Here is a 22,662-nt window from a genome sequence, read left to right as displayed (position 1 = left end):
ACCTCAACTGGCTGGTTAGCGTGGTTTTTTCCCATGGCTGCCTGCGGGCTTGGGGGGCGTTTTCAGTACAGGTCTAAGTGGGACCGGGATGACATCCAGCTTTCTTGGATAATTATGCTGAAAACAGGAAAATAGTACCTGGGCCCTGGCTGGTGTGGCTCGGTTGGTTGGGCACCATCCCATGCACGGAAGGGTTGCTGGTTTGGTTTGAGGTCAAGGGTACAAGCTCAATCCCTGATAGGGGGTATGCAGGAGTCCGCTGATCCATGTTATGTCCTCACATCAATGTTTCTCACTTCCTCTACAAAACCATTTTAAAAATCTATATATATAAAAGCCTAAGCCACTGTTGTAACAGGTCAACCGAACGCTATGACGCACACTGACCACCGGCTGGCCGATGCTGCTGCCCCGATGGTCAGTGCAGTCCCACAGCCACCCTCCCACGGTCCCTTCCCCCACCCTCACACCCCCACCGGCCAGGCCTAGGGACCCCTCCTGTGTGTATATATATATATATATATATGAGAAAAATTTAACTGGATAGGAGGAAATAGGCACCAGAAGGAAATAAAAGTTACCCAGCAGAATGCCAGAAATATAGATTTCCCGGTGTGGAACAAGAGAGGAGACATTCAAGAAACAATGAATATTTATTGAGCCCTATTATGTGCCAGGCATTGTTCTAGAACACCCCTAAAAGAAAGAAAAAAAAGGCAAAAATGCAAATTCTGAGGGAGACGAAAGGGGCAGCTGAGGAGAAAGGCTGAGGGAGCGGAGAAGCGGAGTGCAGGCACGGCCTCAGGCCTCCTCTTCAGCCTCCTCACCAAAATCCTCCTCCTCCTCGGCCGTGGCGTCCTGGTACTGCTGGTACTCAGACACCAGGTCGTTCATGTTGCTCTCGGCCTCGGTGAACTCCATCTCGTCCATGCCCTCGCCCGTGTACCAGTGCAGGAAGGCCTTGCGCCGGAACATGGCCGTGAACTGCTCCGAGATGCGCTTGAACAGCTCCTGGATGGCCGTGCTGTTGCCAATGAAGGTGACCGCCATCTTCAGGCCCCGAGGTGGGATGTCGCACACGGCCGTCTTGACGTTGTTGGGGATCCATTCCACAAAGTAGCTGCTGTTCTTGTTCTGCACATTGAGCATCTGCTCGTCCACCTCCTTCATGGACATCCGCCCACGGAAGACAGCAGCCACGGTGAGGTAGCGGCCGTGGCGGGGGTCGCAGGCAGCCATCATGTTCTTGGCATCAAATACCTGCTGGGTGAGTTCAGGTACAGTGAGGGCGCGGTACTGCTGGCTGCCCCGGCTGGTGAGGGGGGCGAAGCCGGGCATGAAGAAGTGGAGGCGGGGGAAGGGCACCATGTTGACGGCCAGCTTGCGGAGGTCAGCGTTGAGCTGGCCAGGGAAGCGGAGGCAGGTGGTGACCCCGCTCATGGTGGCCGAGACAAGGTGGTTCAGGTCCCCATAGGTGGGCGTGGTCAGCTTGAGGGTGCGGAAGCAGATGTCGTAGAGGGCCTCGTTGTCGATGCAGTAGGTCTCGTCCGTGTTCTCCACCAGCTGATGGACAGAGAGGGTGGCGTTGTAGGGCTCCACCACCGTGTCAGACACTTTGGGCGAAGGCACCACGCTGAAGGTGTTCATGATGCGGTCGGGGTATTCTTCACGGATCTTGCTGATGAGCAAGGTGCCCATCCCAGAGCCTGTGCCCCCGCCCAGCGAGTGGGTCAGCTGGAAGCCCTGCAGGCAGTCGCAGCTCTCAGCCTCCTTCCGCACCACGTCCAGGACCGAGTCGACCAGCTCAGCCCCCTCTGTATAGTGGCCCTTGGCCCAGTTGTTCCCGGCCCCAGACTGACCTGGAATGGGGCCAGGAGGCAAGCTGGATTAGTAAAGTGTAGTACATGAACATCACATCTTCACCTCGCACCTCTTGGGATAATGGATCTGGGACTATCTTTTCTCCCTCACCTGTGATATAAGTCCCTAATAGTTTACCAAGTGTGGCAGCCACCCCCCACCCTCCATTAGCTCAGAACATGGCCCTATAAAAGCTCTCCAGCACAATAATCATTTCCTAACTCTTCCTGCCCTCTTGCACCCAAATAAATGGAATATGATGCCATCTGCATGTATCTGTATAACTTACCAAAAACAAAGTTGTCTGGTCTGAAGATCTGGCCAAAAGGACCAGAGCGAACAGAGTCCATGGTACCTGGTTCTAGATCCACCAAGATAGCACGAGGGACATATTTCCCACCTTCAAGGAAGAAAAGTAGAGGAATGAACATTGGCAGAAGGTAAATAAATTGGGGCTGGATGACAGCCAGGGACCCAAACGTGTGACTCCAGGGGCTGCTAAGTGACAGTGGAGCTAGTCTTTGATCCCCATGAGAAATTAGAGGAAGGTTTACAAAGGAAAAGGATAGATTCATTCAAAGGAGTTAAGGGTTCCCTAGGAATGGAAAGAGACGCCAGGAGGAGGAGATGGCGCCTGATCTTCCCGGCTCCTCCCCTCACCTGTGGCTTCATTGTAATACACGGAGATGCGGTCCAGCTGCAGGTCGCTGTCCCCATGGTAGGTGCCGGTGGGGTCGATGCCATGTTCATCACTTATCACCTCCCAGAACTGTCAGGAAAGAACGGTGAACCCTCAATTATGCCCCTGCTCCCACCACTTTAATTCCAAACACACTGTGCAGGCATCCCCTCCATCTGCCTGCGCGTCCCTCCCTCTGACACCTCCAACCACGGGAAAGCCGCCTTGCGATGTGAAATGATGTCCAGCTGGGGGGACCGGCGATCGCAGACACAGATGGGGTGGACGCAGGTGGCTAACCTAACTAGGTAAGCTCACCCCTCGCCCCCACGCAGGGCATGCAAGCCGCGCACAGAGAGCCAGAGAAACCAGCTGCCGCAGTGACCGACCCCCGACCTCCGCCCGGAGGGGCGGAGGTAGCGAACGCCAAGCTGCTGACAAAGGGAGGCGTCGCGCGTGGGCGGGGCTGAGGCGCGAATTCAGCGCGAGGGGCGGGGCTTGCCCTGAGCTAGCGCGCCCCCTGGCGGCCCGCGGGGCACAGCGCCCGCCCCTGAGCCCAGCCCTTTTGCTACAATGTAGCGGCCGATAGCGGCCGCACTTTCTCCCCCGCTACACTGTAGCCCCGCGCAAAAGGAAAGAAAGAAATACCCCCTTGGCCTCGGAATTGTATCCCTTGGCCAACTTCCCCTCCTCTTGCTTTAAAGGAGGATTGTCTTGCTTTCTCCCACAATTTAGTCCTGCGGGGACCCTTTAAAGAAAAGGAAGCCCTCCTTTTCACCCTATCTGTTCAAGCCCTAAAAGGGTCTCTAAGCGGAAATAAAGGAAACAAAATGAATCCAGTTCATATTAGTCTTCCATCCACGAAAAACTACGGGCCTGCCCCGCGGGAATAATAGGGGCGCGCCGAGACCCCTGGTCTTTCGTGGAGGTAACGCGTCCCCAGCTTGGGAACCGGGGTCTGCAGGTGTCCCCCCATCCTGGCCCCTTTCACCTCGGGCTTGGCCTGCGAAACCCCGCCAAGGGGGATGCACATGGAGGAACCTCGCCTCGCTTTGTCTCGGCCAGTTTCCGCATCTCCTTCCCTCCCCGACCCTCGGACCGTTAGGAGATTCCCTTTAGGTAAAACCTTACAGAACCTCGGTCTTCCAGTCCCCCAAACCTCAAGGGTGCTTTTGATAGCTCCCCCAAAATGATTCTGCCAAAAAAAAAAATCCCCATTTTCCAAAAGCAAATTCTACTGCAAATGTGTATTATACATATAAAATTTCCTTTTGGCAAAGGTTGGCTAAGGCTGGAGACGGCAAACAGCCCACAACCATTCTGCATAGTTTATCTGGATTCTTTTCTTCACAAAAAGAAATAGAGTTAAAAGAGGTTTTAAAGCCTTACCTTGGCACCAATCTGGTTGCCACACTGACCCGCCTGGATGTGCACGATTTCCCTCATGGTTCAAATTTAAAAATTTTGCCCGCTTCAAAAGTGTATGGGGCAAGAAAATCTCTAATCTTTTCTCCGCTGCTCAAGGCGGTGGGATGGGACGTGGCCGGAGGCTGGAGCAGGGAGTCCGCACGCCGCGGCTGGCAGGCTGCGAGAGGCAGAAAGGCGAGCGCGGGGCGCGGGCGAAGCAGCGAGGGCGGGGCGCGTCGCCGGCGGGGGCGGGAGCTGGCCGCGCCGCGCCGCGCTCCCAGACAAAGCCTCCGCGAGGCGGGCCCTGATTAGTCGACGCCGGTCAGGCAGCCGCCGACCATTGGCCTCTGCTCGGGCGAACGAGCGCAGTCCTCTCTGGGAGTTGTAGTCCTCCATTGTTGTCCGCACTGCAAAAAGGAAGGGGCGGATGGGTGGATACTGCTTTGGGGTGTTTGGGATTTGGGGCGTTTTATGAAAATGACCTTGCCAAGATGACTTTCCTCTAGGTCTGAGTTTTTTTAATGCAAAGAGGGAGTCGTTTTCGGGGCTGCAGGAATTAGGAGCCACAGGGTGCTGGCGTTGGAAGGTGGGGTGGCCACGCCCTGAAAGCTCCCCGCTGCGGTAGCTCTGGGGAAGACGGGGCTGCTGAGCTCAGCGAAAGCGGGAGCACCGCCCTCGGCTCTGCTGTCTAACAACTGGTCCTTGGGTGACCCGAGACATGAACGCTAGGCCGCTGCTCCCCCAGATACCTCAAGCAGGAGGGGATTGCATCCTGCTATTTCCTCGGGAGTTTTCTAACGATAACATTTAGAAAGAGAAACAAAATTGCAGCAAGGGCTTTTACAGGATAGAGATGTAATTGTCTGGAGGGTATGTTCAAAGAACAAACGAATGGTTGAGAAAAGCTCATATCCGGATCTGGGAAGCCAGAAGTCTCCGTCCACGTAGGACATCTGGGCCTTAGAGCAGCGTTGGAGACTCCGTGGTTTTGTCAAACACAGAGCCATGGGGAGAGCTGCCTGCCAGAATTTCATTCTTTCCAGCCTGCCTTTCCACACTTTGAAGTCCGTGGTTTTTCAGTTCGCGGGTTTCAAGAGCCTCAGGATATACATTTCAAAATGGGGAGAGGGTATTCACGGGAGAAAATTGGATGGGTTCAAATCAAAGTGCCAAGCTTTTTCTCCCGGATTAACTCACTTGGTAGATTCTGAGTGTCCCCCAGGCCAGGAGCAAGGGATACAAAAATGATTATGAATTAGCCCCTGGCCTCCAGGACCTTGCAATCGGGTGAAAAGTGGACAAAGAATAGAGTATAGTAAGCACTATAACAGAGGACACGTGATATCAAGGTCATCATCGTTACTTCTTGGAGTCAATACACATCTCTCAGTCACAAATAAAAGAACATCCAATTGTGTAAGAAGACCCCTCTACCCACTTAAAATAGAATGTTTTGGGGCATAATCACAATGAAAGTGGTTCTTTTGTGATAGTGGAGAGAGTTTAGAATTTAGAATGAAAGGACTGGTTTCAATTAGTCCTTACCTTATATGAGCTGTAGAAACCCAGCCACGTCATTGAACGTAGCAGAGCTTCAATTTCTCTGTAAAATCTACTTCTGTATTTGATAGTTGTGGTCAGAATGAAGTGAGATAGCGAATGGAAAAGGACGTTCTACATTATACACATGTCAAATTTTACTATCCTCTTCTTGCTTGTCTTAGTATGAGATAATGAAATAAATTGTTTTATCCTTTTTTCATTCCTTGAAATACCTCGGTCAGCCTTGAGAGGGTAGCAAAAAGGGTTCCCTCTGTTGGCCTAGGGATCTTTGCTTTAGGTAAAGGATCTAAAACATCCATCAGGGCTATATTCTCAGGGAGGTAATGACATGACTTCCACACAAGCAAATCAAAAGGAAATGAACTTCCATTGCAGTGAGGAGTCCTCAAGCGCCACGCCTGCGGGCTGTTCTCCAAACTGCAGCCTCCGGCCACGACAGCAACTCAGTTCCATTTCCCTGAGTCAGCAACCACCAGGTCTGGGAGGCCTTGGCAGGAGCCGCTCTAGGCGCCGCCCGCAGCGAGACTCTGTGGTCGTGGTTTGGGTGTCTGCGCGGGAATGGGCGGCGGGCGGTGACGCGGCCGGGGTGGCTCCTGGACCTGCCCAATCGAGGTGCGCTCTTCCGAACGCGCGCGGCGGCCTCGCCTCTCTCAGCGGGTTTCCGGCCCCGGGAGAGCCGCCCCTGAGAGCGGTAGGGGCGGGGTGGGGCGGGGCCTCCGCCTGGGCTGCGTCAATCGGCTCGCAGCGGGCTGTGAAAGACAGCGACTGGAACCAATCAGCGGACCGGCTCGGCTCGGCGGGAGCGCTCGCGCCACCGCGTCGCGGCCGTTACTGGTGGCGCGCGCGGGTCTCACCGCGGGTGAGTTCTAGGGGCCGAGCCCGCCCCTGCCCGGTGCCATCTTGTTTCTCCGGGGGCGGGAGGGCCGTGCTTTGGTGCGACTGGGTGGAGGGTCCTTGGAAGTTGCTGGTGGGGTTGTAATACTCATCCTGGCCCGACGCCCGGCGCCGAGCTGGGGGTGCGGGCGCAGGGAGACGGGCCCGGAGGGCGGCCGGTGGGTGGGAGCCCGCCTGTCCCTGTAGCGGCTTCTCCCTAGGGTGGCATCTCTCTCAGTGAAGTCCGCCCCGGCTCCTCTCACTGTTCTTCCGCCGCTAGACTCGGCGCTGTGACGCCCGGAGGGCAGGGCTAGCTGTTCGGTTCATGACTGTCTCTAATAGTTCGAACGGCGCCAGGTGCGCGGTAAGTCCTGGTGAGCGAAGAGGATGGACCCCGGAGGGAGAGACAGCCCCGGGCCCGGCCCCGGGCGAAGGCAGCGGCCGCCCGCTGCGAGGACCGGGAGCTCTAGTGACTAGAAGCCCGCGCGCCCTCGGCGCAGCGGTCGGGCCGCCGGCGGCGGAGCGCTGGTCGGAGGGGCCGGGCCGGAAAGCGCGGGGCGAGGCGCGCAGACGGGCCGGCGGGCCGTGCTCAGGGACCGGGGGCCGCACGTGGCGGGGACACAGGCCTCGGTCACGGTGGCTCCCGCCAAGGAGCTTACATGCCATTTTACCCTGTGGACATGGCAAGCCATTAGAGAATATTAAACAGGAGAGACAGCCGGGTGCTCTCGGGCAAGTTCCTTACCATCTGTGTTTCAGCGTGTTCTTTTTTTCTTTTTTTTTTTACAGACAGTGGGGGGAAGGGGGGAGACACCTCGATTGGCTGCTTCCCGCTCTGCCCGCCCCGCCGGGATCAAACCGGGGGCCTTTGGTGTGTGGGCCAACGCGCCAGCCACTGAACAAATTGGCCGGGGCTCTTTCTTTTCTTTGTATTTTTTTAAATTGATTTGAGAGAGAAACATCGATTTGTTGTCCCGCCTTTTTGTGCACCGTGGGTTGATTCTTGTGTGTGCCCTGGCCAGGGATCGAACTCAAAACCTTGGCCTATCAGGATGATGCGCTAGCCAAGCCAGCCACCCGCCAGGGCTGTGTTGCATTTCTTTATCAAATAGGACATGATAATAAAACTTTACAGATTCAGACGATTAAATGAGTCCGTTTAGTCTCAGCACCAAGCACGGGCGTTGCAGCCAGACACATACTTAGTCCCGTCCTTTACACTGCCTGCTGTGTTATCCAGAGCAAAGAATTTAATATTTTTATCCTTGGTTTCCTAAAGGCCTGCCTCACGTGGCTACTATGCCTGACGCATAACACAGTGCCCAACATGTAGTTGATGCTTGGCAAAAGTTAACTCCCTTTGAAATGGTGTTTTCAAACTAAGTTGCAACCCAATAGTGGATATTGAAGTCAATTTAGGGATTGCAAATCCCATTTAAAAACAAAAACAACGAAAACTATTACATATAGCAAGGCTGAGCATTGTTTCTCAAAACAGCTGTCTATATAAATGTGTCTATATAAATATGCGTACACATATTCTCTAAGCTATGATTTTTTTACAATATTGTAAAAGTGGTATACATAATATATTACATTAGATATTCAACCCTCTATTATAGAATAGGCTCTGTAGTGGATGATTTTGCTCAACTGTAGGCTAATGTAAGTGTTCCTAGCATGTTTAAGGTAGGCTAGGCTATGCTATGGTGTATTAAATGCATTTTCATCTTACAGTATTTTCAATTTATGAGGGATTTATCGGGATGTAACTACATTGTAAGTTGAGGAATATTTACTTGTGAACTTGGGGCCTTATGATACTTATTTCTTATTCCATGTTCTGGTCAGAAATATTTTTTCAGTGCTTTAGAAGGATAACAACAGAATGCTTGGCATAAAGAGAAGCATCAAACTGAATAAATATCCAGGTTTACCCCTAGTTGTGAGTCTCCTCTCTGAGACTGTGTGGACAATGATAGAGATGATAATGTGTTTCCTTCCCAGGTCATGGAGGACACTCAGGCTGTTCACTGGGAGGCTGAAGAAGAGGAGGAGACAGAGAGACCTAGTGACTCCTTGGGGTGTAGCCCGGGGCCCCTGGGGCGACTGCATGTCTTCAGTAGTGCCCACGGCCCAGAAAAAGGTCAGGGGTAGTGACGCTGAAGCCCTAGTGTAGGCTCTTTCTTCTGTGGGGAGGGCGGGGGAGGGTTCTAAGAAACTTACGTATACATTTTGTTAATCTTCACCTGAAAATATTTTTCCCATTGATTTTTAGTAATTTTTTAAAAACATGTTTTTATTGACTTCCGAGAGAGAGGAAAGAAGAGGGAGAGAGAGAAACATCAATTACAAGAGAGAATCATCGAACAGCTGCCTCCTGCATGCCCCCTTCTGTTTATCAAGCCTGAAACCCAGGCATGTGCCCTGCTGGGAATGGAGCCGTGACCTCCTGGTTCATGGGTTGATGCTCAACCACTGAGCACACCAGCCAGGCTCCATTAATGTTTAGAGAGGAGAGAAGGAAAGAGAAACATTCATGTGAGAGAGAGAACATCAGTTTGTTGCCTCTCGCATGTGCCCTGACTGGGGCCTGGGATCGAACCTGCAACCCAGGTACATGCCCTTCACGGAATCAAACCCACAACCTTTTGTGCTTAGGCCAGCACTCTAACCACTGAGAAACACCAGCCAGGGCAAAACTTGTTTTCAAGGAGATCTGAAAAAATGTTTTACTGGGAATGGAGAAGAGGGGGCTAATTGACTTGTTGCAGGCAAGAGCCCTGGACTTGGGATGGTTTTACTGTACACTTAAAAAGGGTTACAGTGCTATATTTTATGTTTATTTTATCACAATAGAAAAAATCCAGTATGGATGGGTGGAGTGTTGCCTATGAATAATGTATTGCATATAATCTTCAATACTTAGATGTCCTAGGGCCTTTTATTTTTCTATTGAGTGTGAGGACCTTGAATGAGTAGTTGGGTACTTAACCAGAAATTTTCCCAGTAGCAGGCCAGGAATGTGGCCTGGAACCTATCTACCCTCTAATTCTTAGATTTCCCACTCTACCTCGGGAAAAACATGGTAGGCCGAATGCCTGATTGCTCTGTGGCCCTGCCCTTTCCATCCATCTCCAAGCAACATGCAGTGATTGAAATCTTGGCCTGGGACAAGGCACCTGTCCTCTGGGATTGTGGGAGCCTCAATGGTACTCAAATCCTGAGGCCTCCTAAGTTCCTGAGCCCTGGGGTGAGTCATCGTCTGAGGGACCAGGAGTTGGTTGTCTTTGCTGACTTGCCCTGCCAGTACCATCGCCTGGATGTCTCCCTGCCCTTTGTCTCCCGGGGCCCCCTAACTGTAGAGGAGACACCCAGAGTACAGGGAGGAACTCAACCCTGGGGGATCCTATTGGCTGAGGACTCAGAAGAGGAAGTAGGTAAGTGTATGTATTTGGGAGGGTGGGCAAGGAGACGGGGATGGTGAATGTAAAACTGTCAACTTCTTTCTACTCTTGGCAGATCCTCTTTCTGAAAGGTATGTGGTGAATGAACCAAGGACCATGTCCTCCCTTTTGGCAACAGTGGTTCCAGAGAGGTGAGTGTTGAGGGCCAGACACCTGAGTCTTCAGAAAGAGAAGGAACCTGGGACTGAATGATCCATCTGTAAGAGAGAATCGTCATGGAAATCGTCATCTTTCATTAACTGAATTTTCATTGAGCACCTTTGATGTTCCAAGTGGAGAACTAATTGCTGGAGATAGAAAAACAAATACTACCTTGTTTCTGCTCTCCAGGAGCTCACACTTGAGTCAGGTGTCCCTTCCTGGGAAATGATTCTATAAACTCTTTCTCTTCTCTTCCCTTTATAGTGATGAAGAGGGGCCTTCTTCTGCCCCAGATGGTCCTGGGCCACCTTATGCCTTCAACTTGGACAGTGACACAGATGAGGAAGAAAGTCAGCAGCCAGCAGCAGGGTGGGCCTCCGCAGCTGCCACAGGAGATGCTACCGCAGAGACAGGACAGCCTGAGGCTGTCAGAACTGAAATCCAGGTTGGAAAGGATCAGTCTTTGGGGCAGGAGAGGAACAGTGACATAAGAGTCAAGAGAGATGCAAGCAATGGGGTGATTCTGGAGAGGAGCCAGCCCCCTGGGGAGGACAGTGAGACAGATGTGGAGGATGAGAGCAGGCCTCCAGGAAAGCCAGCTGAGGGCCATCTCGAAAGGGCCCAGCCTTCTGGCTTCATAGACAGTGATACTGACGTGGAAGAAGAGGGGATTCCCACGACCCCAGCTGTGGTGCCCATGAAAAGAAGGCAGATCTTCCATGGAGTTAATGCAGAGAGTCCTGGGGGACCTGACCTGGCACATCTTCACGAGAGCCCGGCTGGCAGTGAGCCAGATGAGGAGGCTGAGGCCCCACTCACGGTCCCTCTGCAGCGAAGCCACGCCTCCGTGGTGAGCAGCCGCAATGTAGATGGTGAGGAAGGAGTGTCAGCAGCACTCACTTTGGTGCAGCTGAAGGAGAGCAGAGCCACTGCCTGGAACAGAGAGACAGATGTGGAAGAGGACGGAGCCCAGCCTCCGGCTTTTCTTGAGCAAAGCCAAACCTCTACTGGGAGAGACAGTGACACAGACATGGAGGTGGAGGGGTTCCCAGGAGAAAAGAGAGGCTATGTTCCCAAGAGTCACACAGACAAAGCTCAGCCAGAAAAGAGCCCGCCTCCTTTCGGGGACAGTGACGGAGAAGTGGAAGAAGGGAAGAGCTCACCCGGAGTCCTGGAGAGAAGCCAGGCCTCTGCCACAGTGGGCATCAACACACACGTGGAAGAGGAAGTCTCCCCGGGGCCAGCTGTTACGCTCCCAGAGAAGCATGAGGTGCCTGTGGCAGGCACAAATCCACCAAACGTGGAAGCAGAAGGGGGCCCAGCAAAGCTGCCTGCCCTGCGCCTAGAGGAAGCCCAGCCTCCTCCAGGTGGGTGCTGTGGAACAGATGCTGCGGAGGGTGCATCCTCCGCAGTGGCAGGTGTGAGAAAGAGCCAGCTTCCAGCAGAAGGGGATGCTAGGACAGAGTGGGTTGTTCCTGTCCTTCAGCCAGAGAGAGCTCTTGAGGCGGCAGCCCAGGGTGGGTCACCTTTAGCACAAGTAGAACAGGACCATCTCCTTGTCTCAAGGGAGAACCTAACAGATCTCTTGGTAGACACAGGTACTGCAGGGGAACCCACCCAGGCACAGAGAAAGGGAGCCCAGCCCCCCAGAGAAAGTGGGGGAGAACCACATGTGGACATGACCAAGGACTGTGGACACAGCCATGATGATGGTAAGTGCTGGGCTGCTCTCCTTCCTTGATCTCTGAGATGAAGAAAGCTTACAGGGAGACTTAATCCATTCAAGCTGCTGCAACAAAATACCAGAGGGGATGGCTTGTAAACAGGAAACATTCCTCACAATTCTAAAGGCTAGAAAGTCTAAGATCAAGGCACCAGCAGATTCAGTGTGTGGTGAGGGCTTGCTTCCTGTTCATAGGTGGCCCACTTCTCACCATATCCTTAACTGGCAGAAGGGCACAAGGGTGCTCTTTGGGGTCTCTTTTATAAGGGCACTAATCTCATTCATGGGGGCTCCACCCTGAGGACCTAATCACTTCCCAAGGCCCCTGCCTTCTAGTACTATCTCATGGGGATATTAGAAATAAGAATGTGGGGTGGACTCTTCCCAAAAGGGGCCAAATGTGGCCCCTGAAAATGGTTCACTATTCACTTGACCCAGAAAACCCCACAAAATCATGCAAATCAAGAGGTTCAGATCTTCGTGTTCACTTTAAGAACACTCGTGAAACTGCCCAGGCCATCAAGGGTATGCATGTCTAAAAAGTCACCAAGTAGCCGAAACCGGTTTGGCTCAGTGGATAGAGCGTCGGCTTGCGGACTGAAGGGTCCCGGGTTCGATTCCGGTCAAGGGCATGTGCCTGGGTTGCGGGCACATCCCCAGTGGGAGATGTGCAGGAGGCAGCTGATCGATGTTTCTCTCTCATCGATGTTTCTGACTCTCTGTCTCTCTCCCTTCCTCTCTGTAAAAAATCAATAAAATATATTTAAAAAAAAAAAAAAGTCACCAAGTATCTGAGGATGTCACTTTACAGGAGCAATAGGTGTCATTCCATCATTACAATACCTACCTGGGCTGGTAGGTATGCCCAGGCCAAACAGTGGGCTGGACACAGAGTCGGTGGCCCAGAAAGAGTGCTGATTTTTGCTACACACGCTTAAAATGCAGAGAGCTTAACTTAAGGGTTTAGCTGTAGACTCTCTGGTCACTGAGCACATCCAAGCGAACAAAGTCCCCAAGATGTGGCATAGAATTTGCAGCGCTCATGGCGGATTACCCCCCACATGAGCTCTCCATGCCACCTGGAGGAGACAGTACAGAAAAGGACCAGATGGTTCCTGAACCAGAAGAGGTTGCACAGAAGAAAAACATGTCCCGGAAGAAAGTGAGGAAACAAAAACGTAAGGCCCGGGAGTAAATTTAGCATAAAATGAGAGTTTGGGTGTTTTTTAAAGAGTGTGTGGTCCTAGCCGCTTTGGCTCAGTGGCCAGACCAGGGGTGGGCAAACTTTCTGACTCGAGGGCCACAATGGGTTCTTAAACTGGACCGGAGGGCCGGAACAAAGGCATAGATGGAGTGTTTGTGTGAACTAATATAAATTCAAAGTAAGCATCATTACATAAAAGGGTACGGTCTTTTTATTTTTTAGTTTTATTCATTTCAAACGGGCCGCCGGCCCGCGGGCCGTAGTTTGCCCACGGCTGGGCTAGAGTGTCAGCCGTGGACTGAAGGGTCCTCAGTTCAATTCCAATCAAGGGCATGCACCTAAGTTGTAGGCTCAGTCTCTGGCCCTGGTTAGGGCTTGTGTGGGAGGCAACCAACCCATGTGTTGCTCTCACCTCGATGTTCCTTTCTGTCTCTCCCCCTCCCTTCCACTCTCTCTAAAAATCAATGGAAAAATATCCTTGGGTGAGGATTAACAACAAAAAGAAAAAATGATGTGGAGTGGGACACAGACATTCAGTCTTGCCTAGGGATTTGAGTTGGGGAGAGAATTGTAGAGAAAAAGTAAGACATGGGTCAGATGTGATTTTTTTATTCTGTATTCCTCCACCACCAGATTCTGAAGATTTAGACCAACAAGCTACCCAGTGCTTTGTGGAGAGAGAGAACCAGAGCCTGGAAGGTGAGGGCATTTGTGTCATGGGGATGCTGTACACAGCAGGAGCAGGGAGATTACACTGGTGGTCCTTGAAGGGTGTGAGGCTGGCCAAGGCAGGGCAGGGGACTGAGAATGGCCTGGAGTTCTGTGCTTAGGCCACCTTTTCCTGTGCAGCAGTCCCGAGCATGGAGGATGAGCCCACCCAGGTCTTCGTGTTTACTCCACCCCAAGAGCCTGGCCCTTCCCATTGCAGCTTCCAGGCCTCAGGTATAAGAAACTCCCCTCCTCTGTGCCCCTAACTTTGCCTCCTGTTTTCTCCTTATACATGTTTCTTTCATATTATTTTATTTTTTTTCCTGATGTTTCTCCATCTTACTAAGGGAAGAAAGTCATATTTAGTTAGACCCATAGAGCAACTTGTCTAGCATAACTTTTACACTTGATCTTAGCCAAAAGACCAAGAAGCGTTCTGTAGCATAGTTTTTAAGAGACTGCTGTGAGAGCTTTTATATGAAGTATGGTCTTACTTTTTGAAACAAGCATTAAAAGTTACAACTATCCTCCTTGTAGCTTTTTATAAATAGCCCATGTAGATTTATTCATGAATTTACCTCAATTCTTTCTCAACCTGTTACCTCCCCTCTCTCTCTCTCTCTCTCTCACTCTCACTCTCACTCTCATTCTCTACTTCCAGGTGCCCTGGATGAGCCTTGGGAAGTCTTGGCTACACAGCCATTCTGTCTAAGAGAATCTGAGGCCTCTGAGACCCAGCCCATTGCTACCCACCTGGAGGCCCATGGATCTTGCCCCTTGTCGCCCAGGCCAACACCTCAAGACCAACATCTGGAAAACCCATTTCACACAGAGCCATTTGGGATTCAAGGCGGAGGGTTGCAGACTTCGGAGAAAGGCATGGGTACACCAAGAGAAGCAGCAGAGAGGGTGACCCCAAAGAGAGAACCATTAGAGAGGGAAACTAGAAAACTGCCACCAGCAGGGTCAAGAGAAGATGTAATGGGAGAGGAAGAACTAACCAGGGTGACGAAGGACAGGGAGCAAAAGCAGGTGTTAGCTAGGGACACTCGGAGACAAGAGTCCAATAAAACCAGAAAGTGCAAGTATGGAAAGGGATATAGAGAGTTTGAAGGTAGAAATTGAGACACCCAAGGAACTACAAGAGGTGGTAAAGCAGTCTTTTGCAAGCGAAGTATTTAAGAAGGAAGCAGGGAAACTAGCACCAGAGAAAGATTGTGAGCCAGGTAGGTTAGAAGTCAACATATCCAAAGTAATACTGGAAGGAGGCGCACAGAGAGGGGGGACAGGGAGGGAGCCAGGACCAGAAAGGGCAGCCCTCCCGTCCAACACTGGACCCTGAAGGAGGGGCAGGGGACCTTGTGGACTGTCATTAGCCCTGATAGCGTCTAGGAGCCAGTCAGGTGGAGGGAGGTAAGTCCCAGGAGGCAGCAGAGAGGTGAGTGAAGGCAGAGGTTAAGACCCACCCAGCTGTTAACAAAGCCTTAGGATAACCCCTAAGTAACTGCCTGCTTGGACCTCAGCCACACTTGTCTTTACTTTCTGTCTAGGACCCCTGAATTGCAAGATGTCCCCGGCTGAGAAGGCTTCTAGGGTGAGAGCTGCTTTCTCTACCTCCCCTCCACTGCCCCTTACCAGACCTTGCTTTCACCTGCTCTGCCCCATCTTCTCCACTGTCGTCATTTCCACCACTCTCAGTTGGCTTCTGGCTCTTTACATTGGCACCTGTTGTTTTCAATCTATCTGTTCCAGCTCTTTTTCCCTCTCCCTGACTCAGAAAGAGCATCCCTTTCTTCATATCCCTTCCCTCTTTTCCCAACCACCCATCGTCCATATATTGACAGCAGTATCCTGGCCTTACGGGGAGAGGTCTGTGGGAAGAAGTCCCAGTCTAATGGAAGATGCTCAGAGACAGAAAGAGAAATGCCAGTGAGCGTACTTCCACTGTAACAAGTACTGAGAACTGTCCAGTCCTCTCTCCCTCCCTCACGGGCTTCTATTTCTCCCCAGGGTGATCCAGGATCCCTAGATGTTTGTCTGCCTCCAGCAGTCCCTGAAGCCTCAGCCCCAGTCCAAAACCCCCTCATCCCTCAGAGCCAAAAACATCTTGCTTCTCAGCCCCTCTTTGCTCCATCTCCACCTTTAGAGTCGCCCATTCCCAGCTCCAGGCAAAATGGGAGTCAGGAAGCTCTGGAGAATCCCTTGTCCTCAGAGCTGGACCCTCTGCATGCAAAATCCAAATGCAGGCCCCAGGGGTGCTCCAGGGTGACACCCTCTCCAGCTTCTGTAGCCCCTGAGCTCCACCCTGCCCCCTCCAGAGAGCAGCCTGTCCCCCCTGAGCCCACAGCTCGGGCCACGCGGGGCAGGACACACAGGGCCTCTGTCGGGACCCCTGAAACAACTGTCCCCACAGACCAGCCTGTCCCCCCTGAGCCCACATCTCGGGCCACGCGGGGCAGGACACACAGGGCCTCTGTCAAGACCCCTGACCCGACTGTCCCCACAGCCCCTGACCTTGAACCTCCGACCCCTACAGACCAGCCTATCCCCCCTGAGCCCACATCTCGGGCCACGCGGGGCAGGACACACAGGGCCTCTGTCGGGACCCCTGAACCGACTGTCCCCACAGACCAGCCTGTCCCCCCTGAGCCCACATCTCGGGCCACACGGGGCAGGACACACAGGGCCTCTGTCAAAACCCCTGACCCGACTGTCCCCACAGACCAGGCTGTCCCCCCTGAGCCCACATCTCGGGCCACACAGGGCAGGACACACAGGGCCTCTGTCAAGACCCCTGACCCGACTGTCCCCACAGCCCCTGACCTTGAACCTCCGACCCCTACAGACCAGCCTGTCACCCCTGAGCCCACATCTCGGGCCACACGGGGCAGGACACACAGGGCCTCTGTCAAAACCCCTGACCCGACTGTCCCCACAGACCAGGCTGTCCCCCCTGAGCCCACATCTCGGGCCACACGGGGCAGGACACACAGGGCCTCTGTCAAGACCCCTGAACTGACTGTCCCCACAGACCAGGCTGTCCCCCCTGAGCCCACATCTCGGGCCACACAGGGCAGGACACACAGGACCTCTGTCAAGACCCCTGAACCAACTGTCCCCACAGACCAGCCTGTCCCCCCTGAGCCCACTTCTCGGGGCAGGACACACAGGGCCTCTGTCAAGACCCCTGAACCGACTGTCCCCACAGCCCCTGACCTTGAACCTCCAACCCCTACAGACCAGCCTGTCACCCCTGAGCCCACATCTCGGGCCACACGGGGCAGGACACACAGGGCCTCTGTCAAGACCCCTGAACCGACTGTCCCCACAGACCAGCCTGTCACCCCTGAGCCCACATCTCGGGCCACGCGGGGCAGGACACACAGGGCCTCTGTCAAGACCCCTGAACCGACTGTCCCCACAGCCCCTGACCTTGAACCTCCGACCCCTACAGACCAGCCTGTCCCCCCTGAGCCCACATCTCGGGCCACATGGGGCAGGACACACAGGGCCTCTGTCAAGACCCCTGAACCGACTGTCCCCACAGACCAGCCTGTCCCCCCTGAGCCCACATCTCGGGCCACGCGGGGCAGGACACACAGGGCCTCTGTCAAGACCCCTGAACCGACTGTCCCCACAGCCCCTGACCTTGAACCTCCGACCCCTACAGACCAGCCTGTCCCCCCTGAGCCCACATCTCGGGCCACACGGGGCAGGACACACAGGGCCTCTTTCAAGACCCCTGAACCGACTGTCCCCACAGACCAGCCTGTCCCCCCAGAGCCCACATCTCGGGCCACACGGGGCAGGACACACAGGGCCTCTGTCAAGACCCCTGAACCGACTGTCCCTACAGACCAGCCTGTCACCCCTGAGCCCACATCTCGGGCCACGCGGGGCAGGACACACAGGGCCTCTGTCAAGACCCCTGAACCGACTGTCCCCACAGCCCCTGACCTTGAACCTCCGACCCCTACAGACCAGCCTGTCACCCCCGAGGCCATAGCTCAGGGTGGTCAGAGCAGGACACTGAGGTCTACAAGAAGTGCTGTGCCAGTTCCTGCCATCCCTGAATCCCAGCCTCCTTTCCCCACAGACCAGCCTGTCCCCCCTGAGCCCGTCCCTCAAGCCAGTTGTAGCAGGAGGCCAAGGGTCGCTAGGCAGCCCCTCGCACCTCCCATCGTCTATGAACCCTGCTCTGCACCCCTTGAACCTGACGCCTGGTCCTCAAGGAGCCAAAGGCGAGGAGCAGTGAGAGCAACCAAGTCCCTTAGGACCAATCCTGAGCCTGCCTTTGCCCAGCTTCCTGGGGCACCCACTCATGCTCTCCAGATCCAAAAGGTAGAGGCAACAGGTGGATATGAGTTCAGCCCAGGGTCCCAGCCTAAGGCCTTTCAAAACCACAAGAAGCCTTCAGATACTGTGGATTCACCCCCACTTCCAAAACGGCTGCGAAGAGAAGTCCCTCAGAAGACAGTGGTCCTCAAGGAAGAAGAGGAAGAGAAGCCAGGGAGGGAAGAGGTAAGGAGAAGGCTGGGGCTGCGAGCTGGGAAGGGGCTGGGGGCTCAGAAGTTCCCACCAGGATCCTTCTCAATTCCAGGATGTGGTGATGCCAGGACCAGGCAAGAGAAAGAGAGACCAGGCTGAGGAAGAGCCCAAAGGAATGCCAGTCCGCGGCCTCCGACGGACTAAACCTAACCATGAGTCCGCAGCCCCCAAAGTAGGAGAGAAGGGGCCTGGGGCTTCATGGGAGCAGATGTGGGGATGGGAGGGGACTGGGGCCTTGGGAGATAGGCACTGGTGCAAGGCTTGCTGTGACCAACGTAGGCCCATCCACTCCACAGGTGCTCTTCACAGGAGTGGTGGATGCCCGTGGAGAGCAGGCAGTGCTGGCCCTGGGGGGAAGTCTGGCCAGCTCAGTGGCAGAGGCGTCCCACCTGGTGACTGATCGAATCTGCCGGACAGTCAAGTTCCTGTGTGCCCTAGGGCGGGGGATCCCTATCCTCTCCCTGGACTGGCTGTACCAGGTGAGAGGCCAGGAGATGGTGGCAGACCAATAGAGAAAGTGGCGGGAGGAAGAGGGGTGCAGGAAGGCCAGGGTGAATGAGCAGAAGCCTTCATTCAGAAACACTTTGTGAGCCCCCTGTAAATGCTAGGCTTTGATACTGACTGCTGCCACCCTTAGTCCCGCAAGGCCGGTTGCTTCTTGCCCCCGGATGACTATGTGGTGACTGATCCTGAGCAGGAAAAGAACTTTGGCTTCAGCCTCCGTGACTCCCTGAGCCGGGCTCGTGAGCGAAGGCTGTTAGAGGTGAGGGACTGTCTTCCTCCGCATGCTCTAGCCCTCCCTCCAGAAGTTTCCCAGCAGCGCATGGCTTCAGTGCAGCTCTCCACTGGCTCCACCATTTCCTTCCTCCTAGGGCTATGAAATTCACGTGACCCCTGGAGTCCAGCCACCACCACCTCAGATGGGAGAGATCATCAGCTGCTGTGGAGGCACTGTCCTACCCAGCATGCCCCGGTCCTACAAGGTATAGGGGAGTGTGTTCTTTATCTGGGGAGCTACAGATGGGAACACTGTAGTGAGAGGGCTGGGGGAAGACCTATGGTACAGAAAGGGATAGGAGCCCAGCCAGTGTGGCTCAGTGGTTGAGCATCAACCTATAAACCAGGAGGTCAGGGTTCAGTTCCCAGTCAGGGCATATTCCCAGGTTGCAGGCTCAATCCCCAGTGTGGGGCATGCAGGAGGCAGCCAGTCAATGATTCTCATCATTGATGTTTCTATCTCTTTTTCCCTCTCCCTTCCTCTCTGAAATCAATAATATTTTTTTTAAAAAAGGGAGAGGGAGCCCTAACCAGTTTGGCTCAGTGGATAGAGCGTCGGCCTGTGGACTGAAAGGTCCCAGGTTCGATTCCGGTCAAGGGCATGTACCTGGGTTGGGGGCACATCCCCAGTAGGTGTGCAGGAGGCAGCTGATCGATGTTTCTCTCTCATCGATGTTTCTAACTCTCTGTCCCTCTCTCTTCCTCTCTGTAACAAATCAATAAAATATATTTTTTTAAAAAAAAGGGAGAGGGAGATAGGAATGGCAGAGGAGCTCTGCTGATACCTGCTGGATTTTGTTTTAATTTGCATTTTATTTTTTTAAATATGTTTTTATTGATTTTTTTCTTTTTTAATTTTGTATAATTTCCTGGATTAGTGCAATAGCTTATTTTTTTAGAGCGAATCATCGATTGGCTGCCTCCTGCACGCCCCACACTGGGAATTGAGCCAGCAACCCGGGCATGTGCCCTGACCGGGAATTGAATAGGTCAGTGATCAATCACTGAGCCACATCGGCCTGGCCTTTTTTTTTATTCCTCACCGGGGGATATTTGGATATTTTTTCCATTGAGTGGAAGGAAGGAAGAAAGGAAGGGCGGGGGGTGGGGGAGTGGAGAAAGAGAGAGAGAAACATTGATGGCACATCAATTGGTTGCCTCCCGAATGAACCCCAACCAGGACCAGGGATTGAACCACAACCAATGTATGTACCCTTGACTGGGAATCAACCAAGACCCTTTGGTCCTTGGGCCAACGCTCACCCAAACTGGCCAGGGCCCACCCACCTTTTTATGCCAGTGACTTTCTGCAGAAACTAGGTCAGTGTCCTTTAGATGTCCCTCAGGCTGGATTCTTCTGTTTGCTCCCTGGTTGTACCACTTCCCTTATTCTCTATCTTCTATTATTTCATGTAAACGATAATCAGTCTTAAAAGCTTGAATAAATTCAGGCTCCACATTTCTGGCAAGAGCACATCACAGACAGCGTAGTGTACTTTATGTGGCATTGTATCCAGAGCTCCTGTCTTAGTGATGCCTGGACTGATGAGTGGGTCCTAAACCTACTTCTAGCGTTCTTTTCCCCCTGACTTTCTGCCTCTGCTGTGTGTCCTCCCAGCCTCAGAGAGTTGTGATCACATGCTCCCAGGACGCCCCTCGATGCACCACGCCTTCTCGCGTTGGGCTGCCCATCCTCTCACCCGAGTTCCTGCTGACAGGCGTGCTGCAGCAGGAAGCCAAGCCAGAGGCCTTTGTTCTCTCCACTTCGGAAATGGCATCCCCCTGAAAGCCCTCCCCAGTACCCTTTTTCTTCCCAGATCAATAAACAGAAAACACTGGCGAGAAGAACTTAGGGCTTTAGGAAGGATTGGGGTGTACTGATCTGATTTGTCTTGAAACATGGGTGGGGCTGAAAAGGCTTACAGGAAAACAAAGATGGGGAGCTTGGGAGCCGCGGGTACCTTAAGTGTGCCCACCTTTAGGCGGGCAGGTGGCCTACTGCTCAGCGCCCTGCCTCCCATTCGGAAGCCACCTCACTTTTCTTTGTTATTGGCATTCTTACTTATCCTCCAAAACATAGTAGAAACAATTTCAATGCCAGAAACTTGAAGAGATGCTTGGAGTGAGTAAGTTTGAGGGTGGTTATGGAATGCTACAAAAAGATTTACCTCTCTCCTGGCCCCATCTTGTTAGAAGATCCTTTAGCTTGGACTTTGAGCAAGTCTCTGCACTTTTTCAGGCCTGCTTTTCCAGTATGTATCAAATTAGAGCTTAGGCTTAAACTTTATGATAAATAAATATTCACTCTGTGCCTTATGGTGTAGTGCAGTTTTTTGTTTTTGTTTTTTATCCTCACCCAAGGATATGTTTTTCTATTGGTGTGAGAGAGTGAAAACATCCATGTGAGAAAGAAACATTGATCAGTACGTCCCAACCAACCGAGGGGCGGGGGAGGGGGTTGAACCCACAACCTTTTGGTGTACAGGATGACACTCCAACCATCTGGCCAGGGCAGTGTAGTTGTTATTTTTTAATATGACATTCCTTAAATTTAAGTTTAAAAGGTTGATGACAAGGATATGGAGAAATTGGAACCCTTATACATTGCTGGCAGAAAAATAGAATGGTTCAGCCGTTGTGGTAAACAGTTTGATGGTTTCTCAAAAAGTTAAATATATAATTGCCAAATGACCCGGCAATTCCACTCGTAGGTATATATCTGAATTAAAATTGATGTTCACAAATACTTGTACACAAATGTTCATATAAACTCTTTTCATAAGAGCCAAAAGATAAAAACAAATGTTCCAAATTGTGGCATACCTATACAATGGATTATTACTCAGTCACGAAAAGAATTGAAGTACTGATTTATACCACAGTGCTCTGAGGATGAACCTTCAAAGCATGTTACGTGAAAGAAGCCAGACACAAAAGGTCACATGGTCTGATTTCACTTACAAAATACCCAGAATAGATAAGTCCGTGGAGATAAGTAGATTGGTGGTGCTCAGCAAGCATGGCTCAGTGGTTGAGCATCGGCCTATGAACCAGGAGGTCCCGAGGCACATGCCCAGATTGCGGGTTCAATCCCCGGTGTGGGGTGTACAGGAGGCAGCTGATCAATGATTCTCTTCATTGATGTTTCTCTCTCTCCCTCTCCCTTCCTCTCTGAAATCAGTAAAAACATGTGTGTGTTTTTAAAAGTAGATTGGTGGTTGCAGGGGCTGGAGGGAAGGGAGATGGAGAGTGATTGCTCGCGGGCACAGGTTTATGTGGTGAGCGGGTAGGCATGCTTTGGACTTAGACAGTTGCTGTGCACATTGTGAATGTCCTAAATGCCACTGGATTGTTCTCTTTAAAATGGTTAATTTTAGGTGAATTTCACTTGAATAAAAAAATTTTTGTTGATTAGTTTTGTGCATTTTTCTGCAGGTAAGTTACACCTAAGTTTGGAAAGCTTTGGTATAGTAGAAATAGCATAAGCTTTGCTGAACACTGCTGGCTTTTAAATATACCTAATCTCAAAAAAAAAATAAAAAATAAATAAATATACCTAATCTCTTAATGTAATATATTAAGCACAGCTGTATTAGGTGTGGCACATGTAAGAGCCAAATAAATGTTAGTCCCATTGCACAACTCAAAGCCTCACTGTGTAAAATTCTGTTCTCAAGGTTCAGGGGATTCCTCTCGATAGCCCCATTTAGCA

The 22,662-nt window shown here is 52.3% G+C and overlaps 2 protein-coding genes across 3 annotated transcripts; one reads left to right on the top strand and one right to left on the bottom strand.

Annotated features, from left to right (window-relative positions):
• Positions 1-634: 634 nt before the first annotated feature.
• TUBB (tubulin beta class I) lies at positions 635-4,097 on the bottom strand. 2 transcript variants are annotated; one of them, XM_081094791.1, is made up of 4 exons: positions 3,929-4,097; positions 2,521-2,629; positions 2,150-2,260; positions 635-1,859 (listed from the first exon to the last, which is right to left on the bottom strand). In XM_081094791.1, the coding sequence occupies exons 1-4, from the start codon at positions 3,983-3,985 to the stop codon at positions 802-804; spliced, it is 1,335 nt and encodes a 444-aa protein (XP_080950917.1). In that variant the 5' UTR covers positions 3,986-4,097; the 3' UTR covers positions 635-801. The 2 variants fall into 2 exon arrangements, with proteins under 2 accessions (XP_080950917.1, XP_080950918.1); XM_081094792.1 differs by lacking the exon at positions 3,929-4,097 and adding an exon at positions 2,858-2,981.
• Positions 4,098-8,392: 4,295 nt separating this feature from the next.
• Positions 8,393-22,364, top strand: MDC1 (mediator of DNA damage checkpoint 1; the record flags this gene model as incomplete). Its single annotated transcript, XM_081094596.1, is given in 18 exon segments — positions 8,393-8,528; positions 9,442-9,822; positions 9,905-9,980; positions 10,255-11,702; positions 12,799-12,891; positions 13,551-13,616; positions 13,767-13,859; positions 14,287-14,698; positions 14,700-14,906; positions 14,908-14,993; positions 15,149-15,219; positions 15,636-16,516; positions 16,787-18,146; positions 18,226-18,345; positions 18,470-18,652; positions 18,811-18,936; positions 19,046-19,156; positions 20,569-22,364. Coding segments are annotated over 18 exon segments (6,018 nt in total). The 3' UTR covers positions 20,737-22,364.
• Positions 22,365-22,662: the final 298 nt, after the last annotated feature.

Source organism: Myotis nattereri, assembly GCF_964212035.1.
Source record: "Myotis nattereri genome assembly, chromosome: 6".
NCBI classification, from domain to species: domain Eukaryota; kingdom Metazoa; phylum Chordata; class Mammalia; order Chiroptera; family Vespertilionidae; genus Myotis; species Myotis nattereri.
This window is presented reverse-complemented; position numbering and strand designations above follow the sequence as displayed.